This window comes from Pleurodeles waltl, chromosome 1_1 (genome assembly GCF_031143425.1).
Source record: "Pleurodeles waltl isolate 20211129_DDA chromosome 1_1, aPleWal1.hap1.20221129, whole genome shotgun sequence".
NCBI classification, from domain to species: Eukaryota; Metazoa; Chordata; class Amphibia; order Caudata; family Salamandridae; genus Pleurodeles; species Pleurodeles waltl.
The window spans coordinates 774,421,067-774,442,584 of NC_090436.1; the positions used below are offsets into that span (position 1 = coordinate 774,421,067).

Consider the following 21,518-nt stretch of genomic DNA (forward strand, 5'->3'; position numbering starts at 1 on the left):
TCTTGTAGCACACCATTGAAAGTTGCCTGTGATATGCCTCCATACATGACACAGTATATCCAGTGGCCACAAAATAAAGTACTTCCATATTTTCACTATTGGTGTTATTGTTGTTGTATTCCTATTGTGAGGCAGGAGATCAGACTCTAGTATGCCTATTTAATCTTAACTTTCTCTTATGTCCCTTTCTTCCATGGTGGGGAGGTCTATAAACAGTCAGAAGACTTAAGGATGCCTTCTTCTACTCATCCCTGGGTTCATATGTCTGCGTGTAAAGAAAAAAACTATCACTTAAAATTGTCATACAAGACTTTCACAATAACACACACCTTATGTCCTGGTTAGCTTAGTGATCTTATGGTATTATATGTGCTCCCATAATTTTAAAACATTTTTGCCATTTCAAACCTTCTTTTTTTAAGTCTGACATTTTTTACAAATAATGTGTAAATAAAACAATTGAAATGTATTATTTCCACATTTTTTTTTTTTTTTACAATTACCGTCCACTGAAGTATAACATACACCACAGCACTATTGATGTCAAACACAGTAGTAGTTCACTTTTTTAGGTGTCATATTTTGACAAAAACAGTGTTGTACATATCTGAGATTTGTATACAGAGTAGCCACCGCTTTGAGTGCTGATAACACATGAACAGTTTCAAACTACATAGCTTTACATCCTAAAATGGCGGGTTCCTGACCTTGCCATCAGGATATTGGCTCTCCATCAGTCGGTGGCAGAAATTGACTTCTTACTAGCAGAGCACTCCATGACGGACACTGCCATAGGCTAACGTGTGTGATGGCTATGCACAAAAGCCAATGGCTGTGTGACTCTCTGCCGCAGAGTGAATACACCATGTACTTGTATGAGGCATCTGGAAAAAAGCTAATTTGCCTCCTAACACTGCAGCAAACAACACCTCCTTGAATTGTAATGCTGTTACCAACCTGTGGGAGCCAGGATACCTGGCAAAGCAGGTAATAGGTTATCTGCCTTCTCCCCTGAGGAGCTGGAGCTCCTCACCAGGGCGGCCCTGTGCCCAGAACAGCCAGCTGCATGGGAACCCAGAGGAACAGGCACATGTTTGAATGTGAAATGTTTGTCAAAGTAACATGTTCCTCCTTTGTACACAGGTTAATATTTCCCTTTTTGTACATGAGTGAATTGTTGTTATTGCAGGATAGTGAACTGAATAATTTAGATGGATACAGAATGCTGTTTGACAATGTTAGCAATGTCTGTACATTGAAATTAAAAGTCATCTTGAAGAATAAGCTCAATTTTCAGTTCATGTTACTCACAATTACAGATTTCATTAGACAAACTACAAGCCCCTTCCCCCCCATTGGCCAGTAGGCACTGTACCACTAGTATAAGTGAAAATATGCAGCCCATGTCGAAATGAGTGAGATGCAAAATGCAAGAAGAATCTTCAAAGTTCTAGAGTCATCTGATGCTGTTCAGGGAAGTGAAATTACTGCTCAAAATTTGAAATAAGAGTATCTGCATATTTCAAACATGTCATGGTGACACATATTGGGAAAGGTATTTCCTGTGCTGCCAGTCTAAATGACACAGGCTCTCAATCATCCATACAAGTATGTCCCATCACTACATGCACTTGTTCATACATCACCCTGCTCCAATCTGTCATTGACAAATGGCAGCCCTTCCATACTGCCCTCAGTCACTGTATGTGGTGGAAACCACAGTTTCTGGCTCTTAGAAGATTAGGCATGTAGCCAAGGTAGCTGTACATTAGTTTATGTACAAATAATGAACAGGTTGTTTGGCCTTTAGTAGTTCACAATGATTTGGATTAATCAGAGAAGTTTCCTAGCCCTAGAAGATGTTTGTGGCCTGGGTTGGTAACATGAGAAGGTAGAAAGTATTTAGGGTAATCAACAACTCACTGAAAGTTAGTATATCCTAGGAAATTTTAAATGTTTGAAAATAATATGTATTGATTGTTTTGGGAATGCATGTGAGAGATGGAACAACATTCTGCCACACAACTACAGACAAACAAAATCACTCAAAACCTCTTTTGTTGTTATTTTTTCTCATCCACACAGGTCAACGCCTATCGGAAGGAGAACATATAGAAGGGCATGGCTAACAAGGTGCAGACCCTGGGGGTTCATAAGTGGTGCAGCCTGCATTACAGGAAGATGTGGGGGGACCTCCTACACTGGTCCAGAAAGTCAGCTCAAGTCCCAACGAGGCAAGCATGTGCACTGAACCTTGACACCCCTAGTGGTCAGCATTCTTGCGGTGGTCTACCCAGAGGTTGATGGACACTTGAGGGCCCAGCTGCAGCATAAAGGGGGTGAGCTATTGTATGTAGCTATTCTTGTTGTTTAATCTTTTTAATTTACAGCAGTGCTGTTTGGCATCAACATGAGTTGACACACATCCAGTGCAGATGAGGATTTCTGGGGGTGTAGGTTTTTTAGGTGGTGTCTGACACTCTGTTTGGTGTATTGTTTTGTGCTAAAGGTTGTCACTAGATTCCTCATCAGAAGCCAAGCATTGTTTTGAACAGACACATGGCTGAATGTGAATAAGGGGTACCTGCATTTTCTCCATGTTATGAGGGACATTTGTACCAAACATGCCCTGTTTGAGGTTTGGGTCAGGTGCAATGCACCATCACAAATGTAAGTAGGTAATTTAGGCACTATTCCTGTTGACATGGCATAGTAAGCACTTATGATACAGTTGATGTTTCAGACTTTACATTGGCAAGTTGGTACAATGACAATGTGATCATGAGCACCTGCTACAAAAAGGCTGGAAACATATGCACAATGACATAATTCCTTATCTGAAATATGTTAGAAATATGTTTCAACAACAAGGTTCAAGTGTAATTAATTAAAAACAGATGAGAAATCAATGATGGTGAGAAAAGTGATTCTTAAAAGAACATTTGCAGATGGAAGGCTACATCACATAGATGTTGGAGTATCTCATTTTGATAATTCAATATCAGGGAACAAAACATGACTCTTTTGGAAACGTGGGTGATTTATTCTTTGTATTGAAGTAGGATAGGAATGTATCTAGGCCTATAATTTTATTCATGCTGTTGAAGCCACTTGTCATGCAGAGAAAAAAAAGAGACAAATTGAGAGACAAAATGCATACATGAAACATGAGCTAGCATGTGGAATTTCTAGTCTGTGAACAAATTGTTTGTGGAATTCTTCCCTACATGCATGAGATGCTGATGATAAAAAAGACAAGTTTGAGATCCTTGAAAAGGGTTTATTATGTATACTTGGTAAACTGTTGTATCCGCATTTGCAGCATCCTCTGGTCAAGGTCAAGGTGACAGTGGCCATGTCAGCAGGGAAGAAGCTGAGTTGTGTACCGATGCAGACACCACTGAAATTGAGAGACCCAGTGCCATGGGGTGTGAAAGGACTGGCACGGAGGCCACCAGCGACTCAACATTATCTTCGGAGGCCTCCACAGAAGACCAGCCACTAGTGGTGGTGGACCCTACTGTAACAATTCCACCTGCATAGTGGCCGCCACCCATGTTTCCATCTCCACCTTCCCTCTTGCTTTTCCCCAGTTGGCCGTAGCCACCCCCTAAAAGGGGTAGTGCCACCTTTGCTGCAAGCGCCTCTCCCCTTCCCCTGTCTCCAGGGCTATGCTCAATGAGGAGGCTATAGACCTATTGCAGATTATCACTGTAGGCCAGACTGTACTACTGAATGCCATCTGGGGGCTTAGTAGCCAGATGACACAAATGCTAGTGTGAGAGTGTAAGTGTTCTAATATGTTTATTAAAGCTTTTGTTATAATTAAATGTATAATGAATTAACATGTAAAATGGGTGACTTTTGAAAACGGTTGCCACAGTTCATTTTCTGTTCCTAACTGAGCAAAACTCTAAATAAATGTTGTGGTTATTTTCCATAATTCAATGCTTACATAAAAGTGCATTCGGTCATTTAATAGATGTGTCCACAGCTACCCCTACTGGGTTGTTAAATTATGTCTTACAAGGCCATGTTTTAACCAAGCATTACATAAGTTGAATGTCCTATTGATTGAGAATGTTACTAATACGTGATTTTTCCTTGAGGATGGAAGTGGAGTTGCAACTGTAAAAGTTTCTTCCTGAGAAGAGGTGTTTGGGTGGAGATGGAGCAATGGAGCTAAGACGAGACGGAAGAGGAAAAGTTACTGTTGAAGAAAATGGTCTAGTTAATGTAGTATTGTCGTATTTTAGGTCATCAATTTAGTTGTTGATTGGCGGAAGCGTAACCACCCCATGGACTGACCAATCATAAGCTTTTTGGAAATTAGTATAACAACCAAGGTAGGATTCTTTTGAAGGATGATGAGTAGAGTCAGAGGAGAAAAGAGAAGCAGTAGAGAGAGAGATTTCCGTGTTCCTGTAGCAGTGTGGGTTTAGCTGTTGTTAGGCCCAATTCTTCTGAAGACATATCTGATGGTGTCCTTTTGCTGAAGTAGTCTGCATGTTATGATCGAATAGGGGAATGTATGACATTGTGATGTTATATGTGTCTCTTTTGCTTTCCGGGTACCAGCTGCAACTTATGATTTGATTGCTGCATATTAATAATATTTTTTATTATTAACCTGAGTTAAAGAGTTTTTGTAAATTTGTGTTACCAAATTCTTTTTACTTGAAGCCCAACATATTAATGCTAATTTGTGGTTAGTTAGGGAATTAATTTGAAATGCTCACGACTTATATTGACATCATTTAAGTGTTGTACTAATGTATACTTTGCAATATTACCAGTTCTGGTATTATTAATGAGTGTAATTCTCTTGGAGATTATTTGTTTGGTTGTTCTAATTAAACCAATATATATAAGATGTTCTAATCAACCACTATTAATTCTATATGCTTACCATTTGTGTTTGAGAGTTATTTTTGTAACATTAGCGTTGTTAATCTAGGGAAATACATTTTATAATTCTTCAAAATAAACTGGTGTGATTATTGTTTGAGGTTAATATCTTTGATTAGGTTGATTATTATTGATGCTTACATTACTTATTAATGACATCCCCTCAAACCTATGTTGCTTCGATCCATTGTCCTCTACTGCAGAATCCACTATTCAGTGTAAATAACAGCTAGGATTCCGTGGTGCTGCAGCACTAGCTTACATGGATGGCATTCAATGCTATGTCTGGCCTACAGAGGTCATTCCAGGCTCTGGCCTCCTCATTGACAGCAGCCTCCGACCCATCAAACCTCCTGCCCCAACTCCAACTCCTTCCCCATCCCACATCGCTCTTCCCAGCCCGACCCAAAGCACACTCACTCTTTTGCAAGCACCCACTCAAACACACACAAGCAGCACATCTGCAAATAATCACAAATACAGCAAGAAACACAAACTTACACAGAAACATACAGACACCCCGCACCTCACCACCACCACCAGTACCACAAATATACCACAAACTCCATACCCACCATGACACACACATCCACACCCATCATCACCACCACCACACCTACAGACATGACACCCACCATGACACAAGCATCCACACCTACCACCACCACACCTGGAGATACAACACCCACCACAACACAAATATTCATACCCACCTCCACCAGACCTGCAGGCACACCACCCACCACAACACAAACATCCACACTCACACCACACACACATGCATCAGCACATCCACAGGCACCACAACGACACAGCACTTCCACAGCACACCCATCCTCACACACACACACATGGCATGTTTCACACACTGTACACAAGCACCCACACTCCCTTGTACAACAGACACCCAGTAAAATACACAAACCAACACATACACCACACATCCCAGACACACAGGCACTGACACCATAAACAGACACATGCACATCAGACACTATCACTCCCTCTACCTTCCAACCAGACCTCCCTGCTAACCACCCTACCCATTTTCCCATGGAAGACCTTCTATTTGCCCTTGCCCTGATCCCTTCCATGTCCCAAACCACCCCTCCCAAACATAAATGCACCCCTACCAAATATTTCACCCCTTCCACACACCAACCTACCCCTTCCACACCCCAACCTACCCCGTCCACATCCCAACCCACCCCCTTCTGAACACAAACCCTTCCTCAAATCCAAACCCACCCTTCCCAAACCCAATCACACCCCTCCCAAACCCAAGGACCCCCCCAAAGTAAGATCATTGAGGTGCCTGCTCTCTGATGCCCTTTCCGGAGGAGGTTGATTTGGGCAGTGCAAATAGGAGGCAGGTTCTGGGCATGCAACCCAGGCTTGGGACATTGGGGCTTTGACCTTTTCCTGTGAAATATATTATGAAGCTTAATTTTGAGAGACATCTCATTTTCATTGAAAATGTGTTTGACAATACTTTTGTCAGACCTTATCGTTTGATTCTTACTAATTGTTTTCTGATGATGTTATTTCTGATAAGGGGCATGCCATGCACTTAGGCTCATTTGTGACAGTCACAAGCACATATTTTAATTTTGAGATATTATTGGAATGCATGCACTAGTGATGGACATTTTATTTTTGGTTCAAGGATTCATCATGTTACTAGACACTTAAACCAAAATGATATGTGTTTCTGTTTTTATGAATGGATGATGCATGTGTGTTTATTTTAACATGATGTATCTATCACACACTTAAATGTATTACACAGTAAACCGGACACATTAAAGTCAAATGACATCTAATGTTTATCAGAAATTGCACAAACCAAAGGGACATGTGGCCTTCATACATCTCTGACATGTTTGGAGTTTGGAGGTAACATTGGTTGTACATTCTGTGTAACCCTCATGTAGCATTTTATAGTGCAATTGCTATATTATCATTGATTTCTATAGTTCATATTTGGTATACTGTTTATGTACATGTTATGATAGTTTAGACAAAATGATTGCACACACCTGTATGGGTACATTTTGACTTGGGATTGATGTGAATTTTTGTGTAGGTGTCCACTTCCATGAAGGCAGTTAGTGGTCCAAGAGCAGTAGCAATGGAAGGACTTGAATGACTGGGTTCATGGCAGCAGGAAATGTGGAAACTTAGAAAAAAGGTGAGTTTGTCTTGTTATCCCTCCCAATCTGCCAACTCAGGTGTCGAGGTTTAGCTGCCACATTTACATCAGCAGGAAGGCACATCATGATTGGCTCAGGAGTAAATGTGGGTGGAGTTCCTTCACCAGCCACATTTGCCTATGATGGCATCAACACGTGTGGAGATTCATAGCGGTGACAGAGGTTCATCCGCAGGCTCACTATTACCAACTCTCTAGAGGGTCAAAGATGAGCATAGTACCATTCACATACATATACATGTAATGGCATATTTACAGTCCCTCAACATGGTAATACCAGATTTGCTGAATTTTGCAATACTATAATAAACATTATATTTATAATAAATATTAAGGAAAATAATCCTAAGTAACTTTAAATGTATTTATTACAACAAACAATTTAACAATACAAAACTACAGAAACTACATTAACAAACAATGTAAACAACCATACCATAAAAAAAAAACTTTTAAAATAAATATTTTTTCTGACAGTAGCACTCTTTTACACTCCTTTGGCTACCTTGGCCTGCAAAAAAGTCTTTAAATGTGTGCTATGTTGTGGCAGGCTAGGTGGCAACAAGGTCTGAGCAAAGCGGGATATCTATATATGCAGTTTTCAAAGTTTAGCTCATCAATAGTTAGCTTGCGCTGCTGAAGTTCTCAACTGTTCAGGCAATTGCACATCCTTCCAACATGAATACACTGTGCCTAGACAAGTAGTTACTGCTTAACAGCACAATAATCCTGCTTCTCCTAACAAGGCTCTTCTTTGCTGCTTATGTAAGCAGATAATTATTTTATCATAGACAAGTTTCCATTTTCCTCCTAAAAACAAGCACAATAACCAAAAAAGTAAACATGACACTAATACATCAATATATTTAATAAACATTTCACAATATTTCACAGAGAATCACATATTTACATCTAATTCACCATTAAATTTGTATTCCTTTTTCTTGAGAAATTCCATATTTTTGGACTCCCTAATTACATTGTATGCAATGTAATTGCATACATTATGCCTGGAGCAGGCATAATGTAGTGCAAAGGCTTACAAAGTGGCGCAATGCATGCATTCCACCACTTTGTTAATGTGGCGCGCTGTTTATGGACAAGAGTCTTGCGTAATTGCAACAAAGTTTTAAGGAAATAGTAGAATGTGGGATAGAGCATCCTCTCCACTAAGACCTTCCTCTTACATGACATGTGTGTAGTGACGTGTGGTGAGAGACTGCCCTCCCCACACAGACCCGTGTCTCAGAAGACAGGTTACCTAGTAGTGTGTAATGAGGGACTGGCTTCTCCAGTGAGTCCCCTCTCTTGGATGACGAATGTGCGTAGTAGGGTGTGAGGAGAGTCTGGCCTCTGCCCTCTTATATGAAAGGTGTGCATAGTAGAGTGTCTGCATGGACAGCCCTCTCTTTCCATACCTCTTTCATAGATAACAGGAATGCATAGTAATGTGCGTACTAGGCCTGGGTGGAGTATGTGAAGTTCCACTACATAGAACTCCGTGAAGGGACCAAAAACCTTTGCTGCGCAGCATTCTGCGAAGCCACAGAGTGTGTTAGGTCACGCCATTTGTGCTGACATTTAGCGTCATGTGTTCGTACAGTGCCTTAAAATCAGCACGAATGGCACCACACACAGCACAAGAGGGTGCTGGTTCATTTTTGTAGATTTTCTACTCGAGCAGCAGCTTCCCCAATGTGAATGGACGGTTTCTCAACACGAGCAGTAGTGACCATCCGCAACCGCTGTGTTGGGAAATTTTGCTGGGAGGCGGTCTGCAGTAAGATCTTCCTCAGACACAAACTTAACATTGGTGAACCCGAGCGAAGAAGAAACTCTGCTATGCTGAGTTTTTCAGAAGTCTACACACTAAGTGGAGTGGGAAAAACTCTGCAAACTCCATGGTTGGAGTTTAGTTCACTCTCAGATTATGGGTGTGTATATTAGGTGTGTACATGGACTAGCCTCTTCTGTCAGACCTCTGTTTCAGGTGATGGCTGTGCGTAGTAAGGTGTGTACATGAACTACCCTCTCTTTCCAGACCTCTCTCTCAGTTGACAAGTTTGCGTAGTAGGCTGTGTGAAGAAAACTCACCTATCCAGTGAGATCTCAGTATCAGATGATGTGTGTGCATAGTAGGGAGTATACATGGACTAGCGTCTTCTGTCAGACCTCTGTCTCAGATGAGATTACAGGTGTGCATATTAGGCTGTGGTCACAGACTGGCCTCTTCTATCACAACTCCCCCAGATGATGGTTGTGCACAGTAGAATGTGTGAAGAGAGACTGGCTTCTCTGCTGAGATCTCTCTCTTAGGTGTGCATAGTATGCACTGTCCAGGCACTGTCCTCCCTGACAACACCCCTTTTTCTGATAATAGATGTGCTTAGTAGGATGTGGGAAGAGACTCTACCCTTCTCACAATTCTTACAAAGTCGATGAGCATAAATAGTATACTCTGACAAACACCATCTCCAGTAATACTCCTTCATAGAGTAGCAAGTGTGCATACTACAGTGTATTCAAAGATGACCTACTCCTTTCTATTGTTCATGATCCCACGAGAATCTTGTGAGATCATAACTTTTTTGGGAAAAAGGAATTAACCATTTACTCATCACAGTATGTATCTCTTACACATTTACTCTCAAAAACAATGACCACAACATGAATTTTTGCTAATGAATTGTATTCAGAATTCAGAATGAACAACCCCTTTTTACTATTCACAATCCAGCGAGAGTCCAGCAAGATTGTAAAGATTTGTTCAAAACAATATACATTTATTTTTATCACAGTAATTATCCCTTAGACACCTTCACTCTAAATCTAGGAGGACAGTATGCCTTTCTGCTGCCCCCTTATGTATCTTTTTAACTTCATTTCCACAATGCCTCAAAATTTTCAAAGTAAACAGTAACCAGCATTTCATTTCTAACATTCCAACAGCCAGTCAATCAGAGCACTCACTCTCATGAGACTCACCTGAGCCTCTCACTCCCATAAGAGCATGAAGCCTTACGGGAAAAACTGACCTCTCAACCAATCACAGGGCTCCATTTGTTTTAATTCGCTCTCGTGGGAGACTCGCAGGATTCTCACGAAAACCAACAGTCCAAATATACAAATACTTTTTATATCTTTAATTTCTGCAAAACTACTGAACGGATTTATATTAAATCACAAAAAGCACAACCTGTGGACAAAGATCTAGCTTTCTTCCAACTTTGCTGTAATTCAATTCAGTAGTTTCTGATGTAGCTGTATCTAAAGAAGTCTATGGTAAATGCACGAAGATTTTACGTTTTTGGAACCCCCTTTCTTCTTGGCCCCCGCTTGATGGATCACCCCAAATGTTTCCAGAAGGGGTTGAGGTGGATGAACGTTCCAAAGTCATTAGCAAACGACAAAATGTTCCACCTATGGAAAAGCACACCTAACTATACCTACATACAAACTTGTGCCCTAAGGTAACTATAACTCACTCCCTTGCCATGCACAGCTAAATACCACACATATTACATCATTTGTGACATCTTCTATGGCATCATTGATATTATCACTGCAACATTTGTAATAAAATTATTATTGAGAAAACTGAGCGTCAGGGGTGTGAGTTATAGTTACCCTAGGGGAGGAGTTATAGTTATTTGAAAAAACTCTTAATCATAGCTGCTGAATTTCTATAGTTTTGTGAGTGTAAATTCAGAACCGAACATCCCTGTAACCTTTGTCTTTTTTAGTGAATTGCTCAGGTGTTTTAAATGCTAACTCCTTATTATAACGTCCCTGTAACCTTTGGTTTTTTCAGTGAATATATATATGGAAAAACTGAATGTACTCTTTCTGTACAAACCAAACTTAAAATACACAAACATTAGAAATTCTTCAGTTATATTTATACCACATGCTAATAATTTATGGATCACTTTTAAATGTATAGAACTTTATTCTTTAGATACAAGCAAAAGTTAAAGTTCACAAAAATTTTAATTTCTAAACTTACACCTTTAATTTATAAGGTATGCAATGCCTTCAAATTATTATTACTCATGCACCTCCATAAACAGTGTATTTAATGTGGTAGCCACACTAGACTGTCACAGAGTGGAGTTGTGTAGAGTGGAATAGTGTACAGTGGAGTAGAATAGTGTGGAAGGGTATACGGTGCATTGACATTCACTGGAGTGTCATAAAAGAGTGGTGTGAAGTGAAATAGGCAGTGGAGTGGTGCAGAGTGGAGTGGGTTACAGTGAAGGGAAGTACAATGGATTAGCATAGAATGGAGTGGCATAGAGTGTAATAGCATAGAGTGGAGTGGCGTACAGTAGAGTGTGGTAACTGGAACAGATACGGTGTGAAAGTTTGTTAACAGCAGGAAAGTATATCTGAACAGTTGGTATCCTTATATGCTCTGGGTGGCCAATTTAATTGTGGTTAGTCAATCCTGATTGGCTAGCCTCAACATGAACAATATGTTGAAGCAGCCACTTCACCCACAATTTTAAGTCAAGAGGCTCATAGGTACACATTTGTGACTGTAAAGATACCTTCTGTCAGGTTCTATGGAAAACCTTTTATAGTTTAAAAAAATAATTACACTTGATTTTATGATGGATGTTTGTTTTTTTGACTCCACTGAATGTAATTTAGGTTTGCAGACCTTAAAATTCTGATTACCCACAAGAGAAGCTTTTTTTCTTGTGCCTCCATTACCAGATGTGGGGAGTTGGTCCTGCATCTTTAAAGATATTTAAAAGGGAAAATAAGGTAGTCAGGGTGAGCACAGCCTGACCCTCAGGCCTAAGTGGATAGAATCCGGAGCAACTTCTTTCTTAAAATTTTAAAAAATGTGTTTATGCTGCAGGGTCTGCACATTTCTTTTAGAATTTATAAACCCTGACAAGCACATGCTCCATTGCATTTGCAGTCAATTTTTCATGGTCTTTGAATCAAAACTGCAAACTAAGGAACTCATTGACCATGTTGGGGCCTCTCTCATAGTCCATGTTCTTGGTTCCAAGACCGCAGAGTAAAATGCTTGCATACCTATGGTGATTCATTTCCACAGTCTATGGTCTCACCACTGACTTTGACTGGGCTACAGTATTTATACACACAGTTTAGCACTGCACAACTTTTTCATAGATTCTTCTGTGTGCATTACCGTCAAATATCAAAGCCTTGAACTGAAGTCATCCTAGCACCAACAACATTTGGTCCCACCTTGGCCTCCTGTGCCTTTACAGAGTAGTGCATTGAGCAACTAGTTTCTAGATAACAAGGCAAATTTGCAGCAGTCTTCCACCATGGGAACTCTCTCTCATGATTGGAGGAGATGGCATGCAGTACAGGTACCAAGCACTTGTTTCTAGACAAATGCTACATCACACTCAGGGCACCTAATTTCCTGGGACTCCAGCATCCCTGCAGAATCGGTCACCTGTTCTTGATCTGGGCGGGAAATATTCGGAAAGCCTTTCTTAAGTATTGAAACGGAATACTTGCTGAGAAAGCTATTGATCAGTTAAGAGGGATTCTGAATAGCTTGTGAAAGTTCAGTGTACAATCACTGAGCACGCCCTTCTTATTGGGATCTCTTGGTCACACCCTGGTGTGCTGCATAAGCTCCAGTATTTTCTAAGTAATATTTGGCGTTAGCTCGTTTTAGTTGAAGGGATTTACTAACCCACAACTACGCGAGGGATAGTTTAAGTGCCTTAGATTCGGTTAGTAAATGTACCGCGATCCAGGTAAGGCTTCATATTTAGGTTAAAGCGTCCAGAATGTCAATCAATAGGATGAATGCACACTTATATTTGCGTTACGCCAGACTATGCCATTCTAAGGGGCATGTTTACACTCTCTTTGCGCCGAATGTGAGTCAAAATTTTTGATGCACAATCGGCGCAAACACTGCCCCATATTTATACTTTGACGTCCGACCCTGCGGGCGTCAAAGTTCCACCATGTGCGTCATTTTTTAGAAGGGGGAACCAGCCTTGCGTTAATTATATGCAAGGTAGGCGTTCCCTTCCAAAAAATGACTTTAAGGCCTGTGCGCCTTATTTATACTGTGACGTCATTTTGACGGACAGCAGGGGGCAGGCCTTAAAAAACGGCGCCCAGCCTGATGTGTGCCGTTTTTTAACGCCTGGGTCAGGGCAGGCGTTAAGGGACCTGTGGGCTCAGAAGGAGCCCAGAGGTGCCTTCCCATGCCCCCAGGGACACCCCCTGCCACCCTTGCCCACCCCAGGAGGACACCCAAGGATGGAGGGACCCATCCCAGGGAAGTTAAGGTAAGTTCAGGTAAGTATTTTTTTCGTATTTTTTTTGTGGCATAGGGGGGCCTGATTTGTGCCCCCCTACATGCCACTATGCCCAATGACCATGCCCAGGGGACATAAGTCCCCTGGGCATGGTCATTGGGCAAGGGGGCATGACTCCTGCCTTTGCTAAGACAGGAGTTATTTCAATGGGGGTTGGGCGTAAAACAAAATGGCGCAAATAGGGTTGAGGCCAAAATTTTGCCTCAGACCTGACTTGCCCCATTTTTGGACGCCCAAGCTCCATTTTCCCCTACGCCGGCGCTGCCTGGTGTGAGTCATTTTCTTTTACGCACACCAGTCAGCTGCGCCGGCTAACGTCATTCAATAAATAAGGCGCCCGCATGGCGCTTTGGAATGGCGTTAGCCGGCGTTAAAATTTTTGACGCACAACTGCGTTGGCGCAGTTGTGCTTCAAAAAGTATAAATATGGGCCTAAATACCTTCGAGGCATTGGTGAATCAAATACTTGTGACAAATGGAAATAACTAGTTAATATTGAACTGAGAATGTTGGGATGTTAGAAACTTTGTAAATAACCTTATACAAGGAGAAATTTTAGGAATGTAATTTTGTTTCATGTACAGATTCCATTACATACCTGTGTGGTTGCCCACAATATTTCCTGAGGAAAAAAAGTATAGAATTACCAAAATGATGATGATGATATCCGGGAGCGTGTGGTCTGGTTATGTCCTGAACTACACGTTTCAAAAGGTGGTATTTAATTTTAGATGATCAAAATGGCAATGGGTCCGGCAATGAGCCTGGAGCCTAGCTGTGCTTGTTCTCTCAGCCAAGAAGAAGGTTGGGCAACTAATCCGATAAGACTATGTTTACTGTCAACGCTTTAACATCTCAATATTGGAAATCGGGCATAGAACCATAAAGTTATGTGTACAATATTTTAAAAAGAGAGTGAACTTAGAATATGACTAGAATAAGCAGGTGAGCTGAATGTATAGGCACGTGCTAAGGTGGAGTAATTCTTGAGCTTTTACGATTATTATTTTCAGAAAAAAATATGTATTTTTTTTATACTGCATCAAATGGGTAAACAAATTGACTGCCACTGATTTTTTTTTTAAAGCGTCTGCCTGTGCCATCGTGGATCTTCTTGATCGATAAGAGTGGGATCTCAGTTCAACTTGCAAAATCAAAAAAATTAGGACTGAATGAAAAGTAATTGTATACAACACTATGGATCGCTAATTGTGGCCACCCAATTGTTGGGATTTAAAATGACGCTATCGCCATGGTATTTTTTTTGTCATGCTGTCCCAAGAACATTTTAACGCATTTTACTGTGACATGTGACCGAATTTGCAAGTTTAAGTCGCAGAGCTGCGTTTCAACTCGGATTCAGTGTCGTCAGCCTCTTTCCTTTAGCGCACAGAAAAGCTGCTTTTCTTTCACATGGTATTGTACACACAGGCCTGTGGAAACCACATTATCAACATGTGCTGAATGTGTATGTATGTTAAATGTCGATAGATATAGATGAGAAGTATGTAAAAAATGATGGATGACAAGTTTGAATTAATCTCAGTTACTGGTAATTACCAGTTCCGGAGATTGATTCAAGCATTCCATCCATTACTTTTCGTATACTTTGATACGTATAGAAGCACGTGCATAGCCCACTCCATTACATTGTGGTTTCTGAGTGTGATCCATTCTTCAATGTACCCAAAGGTCGTACGCTTCTGTGTGCTGCACCACGCGTCTGAAATGCCCTTATTACCGAGAAATTGTTTTCTCTAATATGCTCTTCCGTGCTTCTGGATCTGGGTAAACACTATATCAAATATCTCTAACGAGGTATCTGGATTTAGGGCCATATGTACGAACACTTTTTCTCGTAGACACAGAATGGGTAAAAACCTTTCCTACATCTGGCCCTTAGTTACATAGGGTGGTAGTGGATGGCCTTTCGAGTTCTGTGGAAAACTCAACATGATTTGCACTTGGTGAAACCAATGGTTTTGTTAACTCTTTTTTCCTCCTTTGGAAAGGAGGTGGTGAATGTGCCCAGAAAAGTCCTGGATGTGGCTTTCCCATGCAGTTGTGCAGCAGAAATTCTGGAGTCCTACACATAATTTCCCTAATGGAGCTCATACCTGGTGATGACCAGTAACTGTTGGATAAACTGTCCGGAATCAGTAACTCTGTACCCAGTAGCACCCCTTCAAGTTACTGGCCAGCTTAATCGCTTCAACGCCTCATCTGGGACAGTAAGCGATATAAAAATGCTATTTATAATGACTTTCCAGATATCATACCTAACTGAGGCAAAGATCCAGAAAGGAGGAAATCATGGGGTTACAGTGACATCTGATGGAATACCTGACACTGGTGAAATACAATATCTAGGAATGTTCTGTTTATTTCTGACAAGTCTCTTATGAAATTTTGTATCTAGTAGACGACGCAAAAACAAACTGATCACCAAAATAAATATGGAATATAATGGTACAAACTGTACTTGAGTGAGTAGCAGAAAGCGTACATTATCAACACAATCCTTAAATTAATAATAATCAACAATATCAATGAGAAACAGGGGTGTTCATGAATATTACTTAAACAAATGAGTTCTATTTTTATTTCGTATTTCACTACTTACTTCAGAGAGGGGGTCTCCATTAGGAGCGAGGGAATCTCCACCAGATTGTCGCCACTGACTATCAACATTTCGAGCTTTGGCATGTTTGTTAGCGATCGTGGAAGGTAAGTTAGATTGTTTTTCTGCAGCAGAAGAGTCTTCAGCTCATCTAACCTGAGGGAACATAAGACCAGTGCTGTGAATGCATTCACATGAAAGACATAAACATTTGTTTATCGTAATTGGCAGTATTGTGTTTCCTTTCTACTTTTATTTTTAAAGAAAACGTTGATTTAAAAGTCACAAAGCACACGTTAATCTATTCCTTAATTAGTTGTAGTTGGGTGTCTACTAAATGCGTTCATGGGCCATCATGTCTCCCGTTAAACTGATTATGCAATACAATACAATAGCATTTCTAAAGCATGCAGCTACCTCCAAAGAGGCGTCCTGCCGCTGTCGTAAAGTTCAGATAATAACGAAAAGCCCACCAGGGACCAGCCAGTTAGCACAATGGGCCAGAATCAAAAAGCAGTATCTTCTGTCTCTTCCTGAAGGTAGATTCAGAAGAGCTACAACAAAGATTGAGTGGTAGAGCTTTCCATAATTTGGGAACTAAGTATGACAAGGACCTCCCACCTCTTCTAGATTCATGAATACACAGAACATGAAGCAGATTTAGACTATTTGATCTTAGAGCTCTGGTCTGAAGATGAGGTTTTAGTCTAGACCTGAGGTAAAGAGGGCTTCTGTGAGAAAGGGCTCTGAAGGCCAAATTAGGAGGCTTGAACTGAATTCTCTTGGTAATAGAAAGCCAGTAAAGATACCGAAGAACATGAGAAGAAGGCATGCAGCAGGGAAGCTTCAGGATTACACATGCAACCGAGTTTTGAATAGTTTGGAGCAGTTGTATTGAGAAATCAGGCAGGCCTAAATAAAGACTCTTGGCATAAACCATTTTGGATGTGACCAAGGCATGGACAATCACTTTCAGACAATTCTCTCAGACTTCAAAGTAGCAAAGCATGAGATGGATAGAAGCTTAGTTTGTGGCTCAAATGAGAGATTGGAATCCAATCTAATCCCAAGATTCCTCACCCTGGGGAAGGAGGATCATCTAATTCCGATGGCTACAAAATGCTGGTATCAAGAGAGGGCTTGTTGCCAAAGAAGAGGGTCTCAGTTTTCCTCTGTGTTCAATTTCAAACAACTTCTCTTCATCCATTCCAAAATGTTCCTAAGACAGGGTTTAAATGAGTTCAGAGTATCTGGGGTATTTTCATGAAACGCCGGGAGGAGCTTTGTGTCATCAGTATAGGAGGCCACCTGAATTCCCCATGACTCAACTAGCTTTGCCAGAAGATCCAGGTAGTTATTAAAGAGAGTGGGGCTAAGCGCCAAGCCCTGGGGCACTTCACAGTCTAACAGCATAAATGAAGTGGTGAAAGGAGACATAAAGACAGCTTGAAAATGATCGTTCAGGAAAGAAGAGAGCCAAAACAAAGCCTTGCATCCAATCTCACTTTTCTCAAGTCTGTCTAACAGAATGATATGAGAGGCACTATCAAAGGCCGAGGACAAATCCAAGAGCATAACCATAACTAATGAGCTTAGGTCCAGATTTTCCCTGATAAATGTGACAACCTCGAGCAAGGCAGATTCGGTACTGTAGCCTGTGCGGGAAACAGATTGGGAGTCTTGAAGAAGAAAATTAGACTAAAGGAAGTGTGCTAACTGTCTGTTAACCCTTTTCTCCAAAATGTTAGCAATTGTGAGGAGAAGCGAGATCGGCCTAAGGTTGCTTAGCACCTTTGGGTCAGCAGATGACTTATTTAACGGAGTGAGCAGTAGCGATTGTTTCCACTTTTGTTTAGAACCATCCCTGTTTCCAATGAGCAATTCAACAATTCATTAAGAACAGGGTTAATAATAGCAAAGGGAAGGCTCAAAATCCCAGTAGGGCATGGATTCAGCAGGGACCCAGAACTGCAAAGTGCAAATTCTGAAGCAGAGTCTTCCAAGCAAATGGAGTCCAACCTCATGAGTGTAGGGCCAGGTTGAATAGACTCTATATATCCATGCCCCGAAGGGGTCTGTGGACTAAATTGTTTATGTTCTGAATTTTAGAAAAGAGGAACTCAGACAGCTCTTGACATAACTCCACTGAATAAGAGGTAACATTTTTTTGGACAAGGGGAGAGAAGGGAATTGACGATTTTAAAAAGACAGCAAGGTTTGTTTGCAGCCCCAGAAATAAAAGACACAATAATTGATTTTTGTGCTTTACAAATAGCGGCATGGTGGCTTTTCAACGCTGCACGATATGTTATTTTAGCCTCAGTATCATAAGTCAACCTCCATCTTCTCTCAAGCTTTTTGCACCGTGATTTTTCAGCCTTAAGTTTCAGGCAAGTCGAGTCTAATTCCAGATCTCCACTACTCTTAAAAGGAGCAGCCTGTAGTACCTTGGTAAAGCAAGATTCAGAAATGATGTTGCTGTCGTCTATGATGACTAGATGAAACGTTATTGAGAGAGTTTAATTTTATATGATTAGAAACTTGATGACCACTGGGTACTAAATACAAGCCTTGTTAAAGTCCTAGATTGTGAAGAAACACGTGTCAGCAAAAACCTTTATATGGGCTGAAAGGAAAAAACCCTATATGGGCTGAAACTGTTTTTCGAGTGATGGAAGACAAAGAAAGACTGTAAGTCTTGCGTGGACTGAAATTCGGCAAAAAACGTATATGGGCTGAAAGGAAAAAATCCCTATATGGGCTGAAACTGTTGTTCGAGTGGTGGAAGATCTAGAAAGATTGTAAGTCTTGCATGGACGGAAATTCCTTTTTTTAGTAGAAGATTAAACAAATTGAAGAACAGGGCTTAATTGCCTAATGGATTCTTAATCATCATACTGCATGGATGGAGGATTACGTGAAATGTTTGAAGATTCATAAAGAATGAACTTTTGGGTTTAAAATATCAAGTGGATCCTCACATTAATGGACAGTCATTTATTTTGCAGCATCATATTTGGGTATTTTTTATGTACTTTTATGTTATTAGGGATAGATTATTACAATACATTGCATGTTGTATATATAGGTAATTTATTATTAAAATTGTGGACAATATATATAATTTCAACACTTGATTGATTCTTTTTTCAATTGTTCATGTTGTCTTAATTGGGTATATTTTTATCTAATTTCCCCTCTTTGGAGGCTTTATTGATTATTTATGAGGGTCATATATAGATTTTGAGCGCTCCACTATACTTTCTTTTTTTGGCCAGAAATAGAAGACACAATAAATGATTTTTGTGCTTTACAAATAGTGCCATGGTGGCTGTTCAACATGGCTCGATATGTTATTTTAGCCTTATTGTCATAAGCCAGCCTCCATCTTCTCTCAAGCTTTTTGCACCGCGATTTTTCAGCCTTAAGTTTATCAGAGAACTAAAGGGGCGGAAGGTTTCAATCTATTAAGTTTGAGGGTTTTTAGAGGAGTGAAATTGTCCAGTGCGTCGACCAGCCAAGGCAAGTCGAGTCTAATTCCAGATCACCACTACACTTAAAAGAAGCAGCCTGTAGTATCTTGGTAAAGCAAGCTTCTGAGACTTTGTGCCAAGGTCTGGAGGTTTTACTAACTAGACCCTGCCCCAGTACTGAAAGGAATCAAATAATTGTGTGACCAGATAAGTTTGAGGGCAGAACCAACTGTGACCATGGAAGGATATGTAAAGATACGGTCCAGCATAAGACCAGCTTTATGGGTAGGCTCCATTACACGTTGGACCAGATTAAAACCTTCCAATGAAGACAAAGATTGTTGTGCCAATATCTTACTTCGGTCATCAACATGCAGATTGAAGTCCCCAAGAGCCACAAAGTTGGCATGCAAAAGAGACAATGGGCCCATGGTGTCAGAAAGTAGTTCCAGAGAGTCAGAAGAGGTGTCGGGGGCAATAAATAAGAGCTTCTCAAAGTGCAAAGGAGAGGGCAAGGATGATGGTAAAGGACAAAGCCTCAATGTTATTGATGGTCTTCAATTTGGAGATGGAACAGGGATGGGGGAGCGATGTATAATTGCCAATCCACCTCCACTTTTTTGCAACCGGTCGATGTGTTTAATGAGAAAGTCAGGGCTGTGGCCAAAGCTATGTCTGCTGCCGACCACTCCTTGAGCCAGATTTCAAGTAAGAAACATCAGGTCCCAGTGGTTCTCATCAGGCAGATTGAAAATGCCTAACGCGTGGTTAGGGAGGGATCGACAGTTGATGAGACATACAGAAAATGAAGGCCCCAGAGGAGTAGTAATTACAGAGTCTACACCATTGCAGTGGGAGGGGTCAGCATCCTCCCCTGAGGCCACACGTAGCGTCACGTCATCGTGAAAGGTAAAACCACAAACAGGGCATAGAAAGCATGAACGTTCATCCAACCGCAACAGCTTAAAAGGAAAACGAGTTGCAATAGAAAAGAAAAAAATGAAACCATTTGGTTTCATTTTTTCAGAGTAGGCAGTGGTCCACAGGACCACTGCCTGCTCTGAAAAAATACTTTGGGCGATATTCACAAAGGGGAAGGGGTCCCATTGGGACCCCATTCCCTTTTACGAATGAGTTAGCACCCACTTGACATGGGTGCTAACTGCGAATTGCGGTGCGAATCACAAATAGGAAGGGAACACCCCTTCCTATTTGCGAGTCGCATTCCCATTTTGCGAGTCGGTACTGACTCGCAAAATGGGAATGTGCTTCACGATGCCCGTTTTGCATGGCGCAAACTGCGAATTTCACAGTTTGCGCCATGCAAAACGGTTGCTACATCTGGCCCAATATCCTATGTTATTTTGTTTGGGCTGTTGTTTTATTCTAACTTCTTAATTTCCTTCCAGAGATTCGGACCCCAGGGTTGTGCATAGCATTCTGTTCTAGCTCCTGACAATGGCTTGTCCAACTACGCCACAATTTTATCCTCCTGTTCGCCTTTTCTAAATTCCCATGAAATACGATGTGTGACTAAGGAACTTACATTTTTTTTGTATTACTTATAATACACACAAATTATATCACACATACTTCAGATGGCAAAACATACACCCCCAGCACAGCCATACAAACAAGTTCACCAAATCAATCGTTCCTTTGAGAACCTTATTAATGTCTTCTTCAGCACACACAAGTTGTCGGCTGGGCTGATTAAACCTCACTGGGCTGGAACAATATTCTGGAACACAATCGTTCATCATTTCAAGCTACTCCCTCTGGTCTTGTTAACTCGAAGCCACTCTAGAACTGGCTAGCTTCACGCGCATGGGTCATTCCAAAGCAGACATTATGGCTCGATTATTCACTATTTAGCGTTTGAAGACCACATTCATTTTCATTTCATGTTTTAATATCAATGGTCATGTGATTCTGAAGGCATTAGAGCACCACCACTGAAGTCAGAACTCTGGATA

The 21,518-nt window shown here is 40.9% G+C and overlaps 1 protein-coding gene across 1 annotated transcript in view; it reads right to left on the reverse strand.

Annotated features, from left to right (window-relative positions):
• LRRC2 (leucine rich repeat containing 2) overlaps window positions 1-21,518 on the reverse strand; it is a 1,181,887-nt gene that overhangs the window by 146,223 nt on the left and 1,014,146 nt on the right. The window contains exon 7 of the mRNA XM_069227666.1: window positions 16,073-16,225. Within this exon, the coding sequence (XP_069083767.1) occupies window positions 16,073-16,225 (153 nt within the window). The remainder of the gene's footprint in view (window positions 1-16,072; window positions 16,226-21,518) is intronic.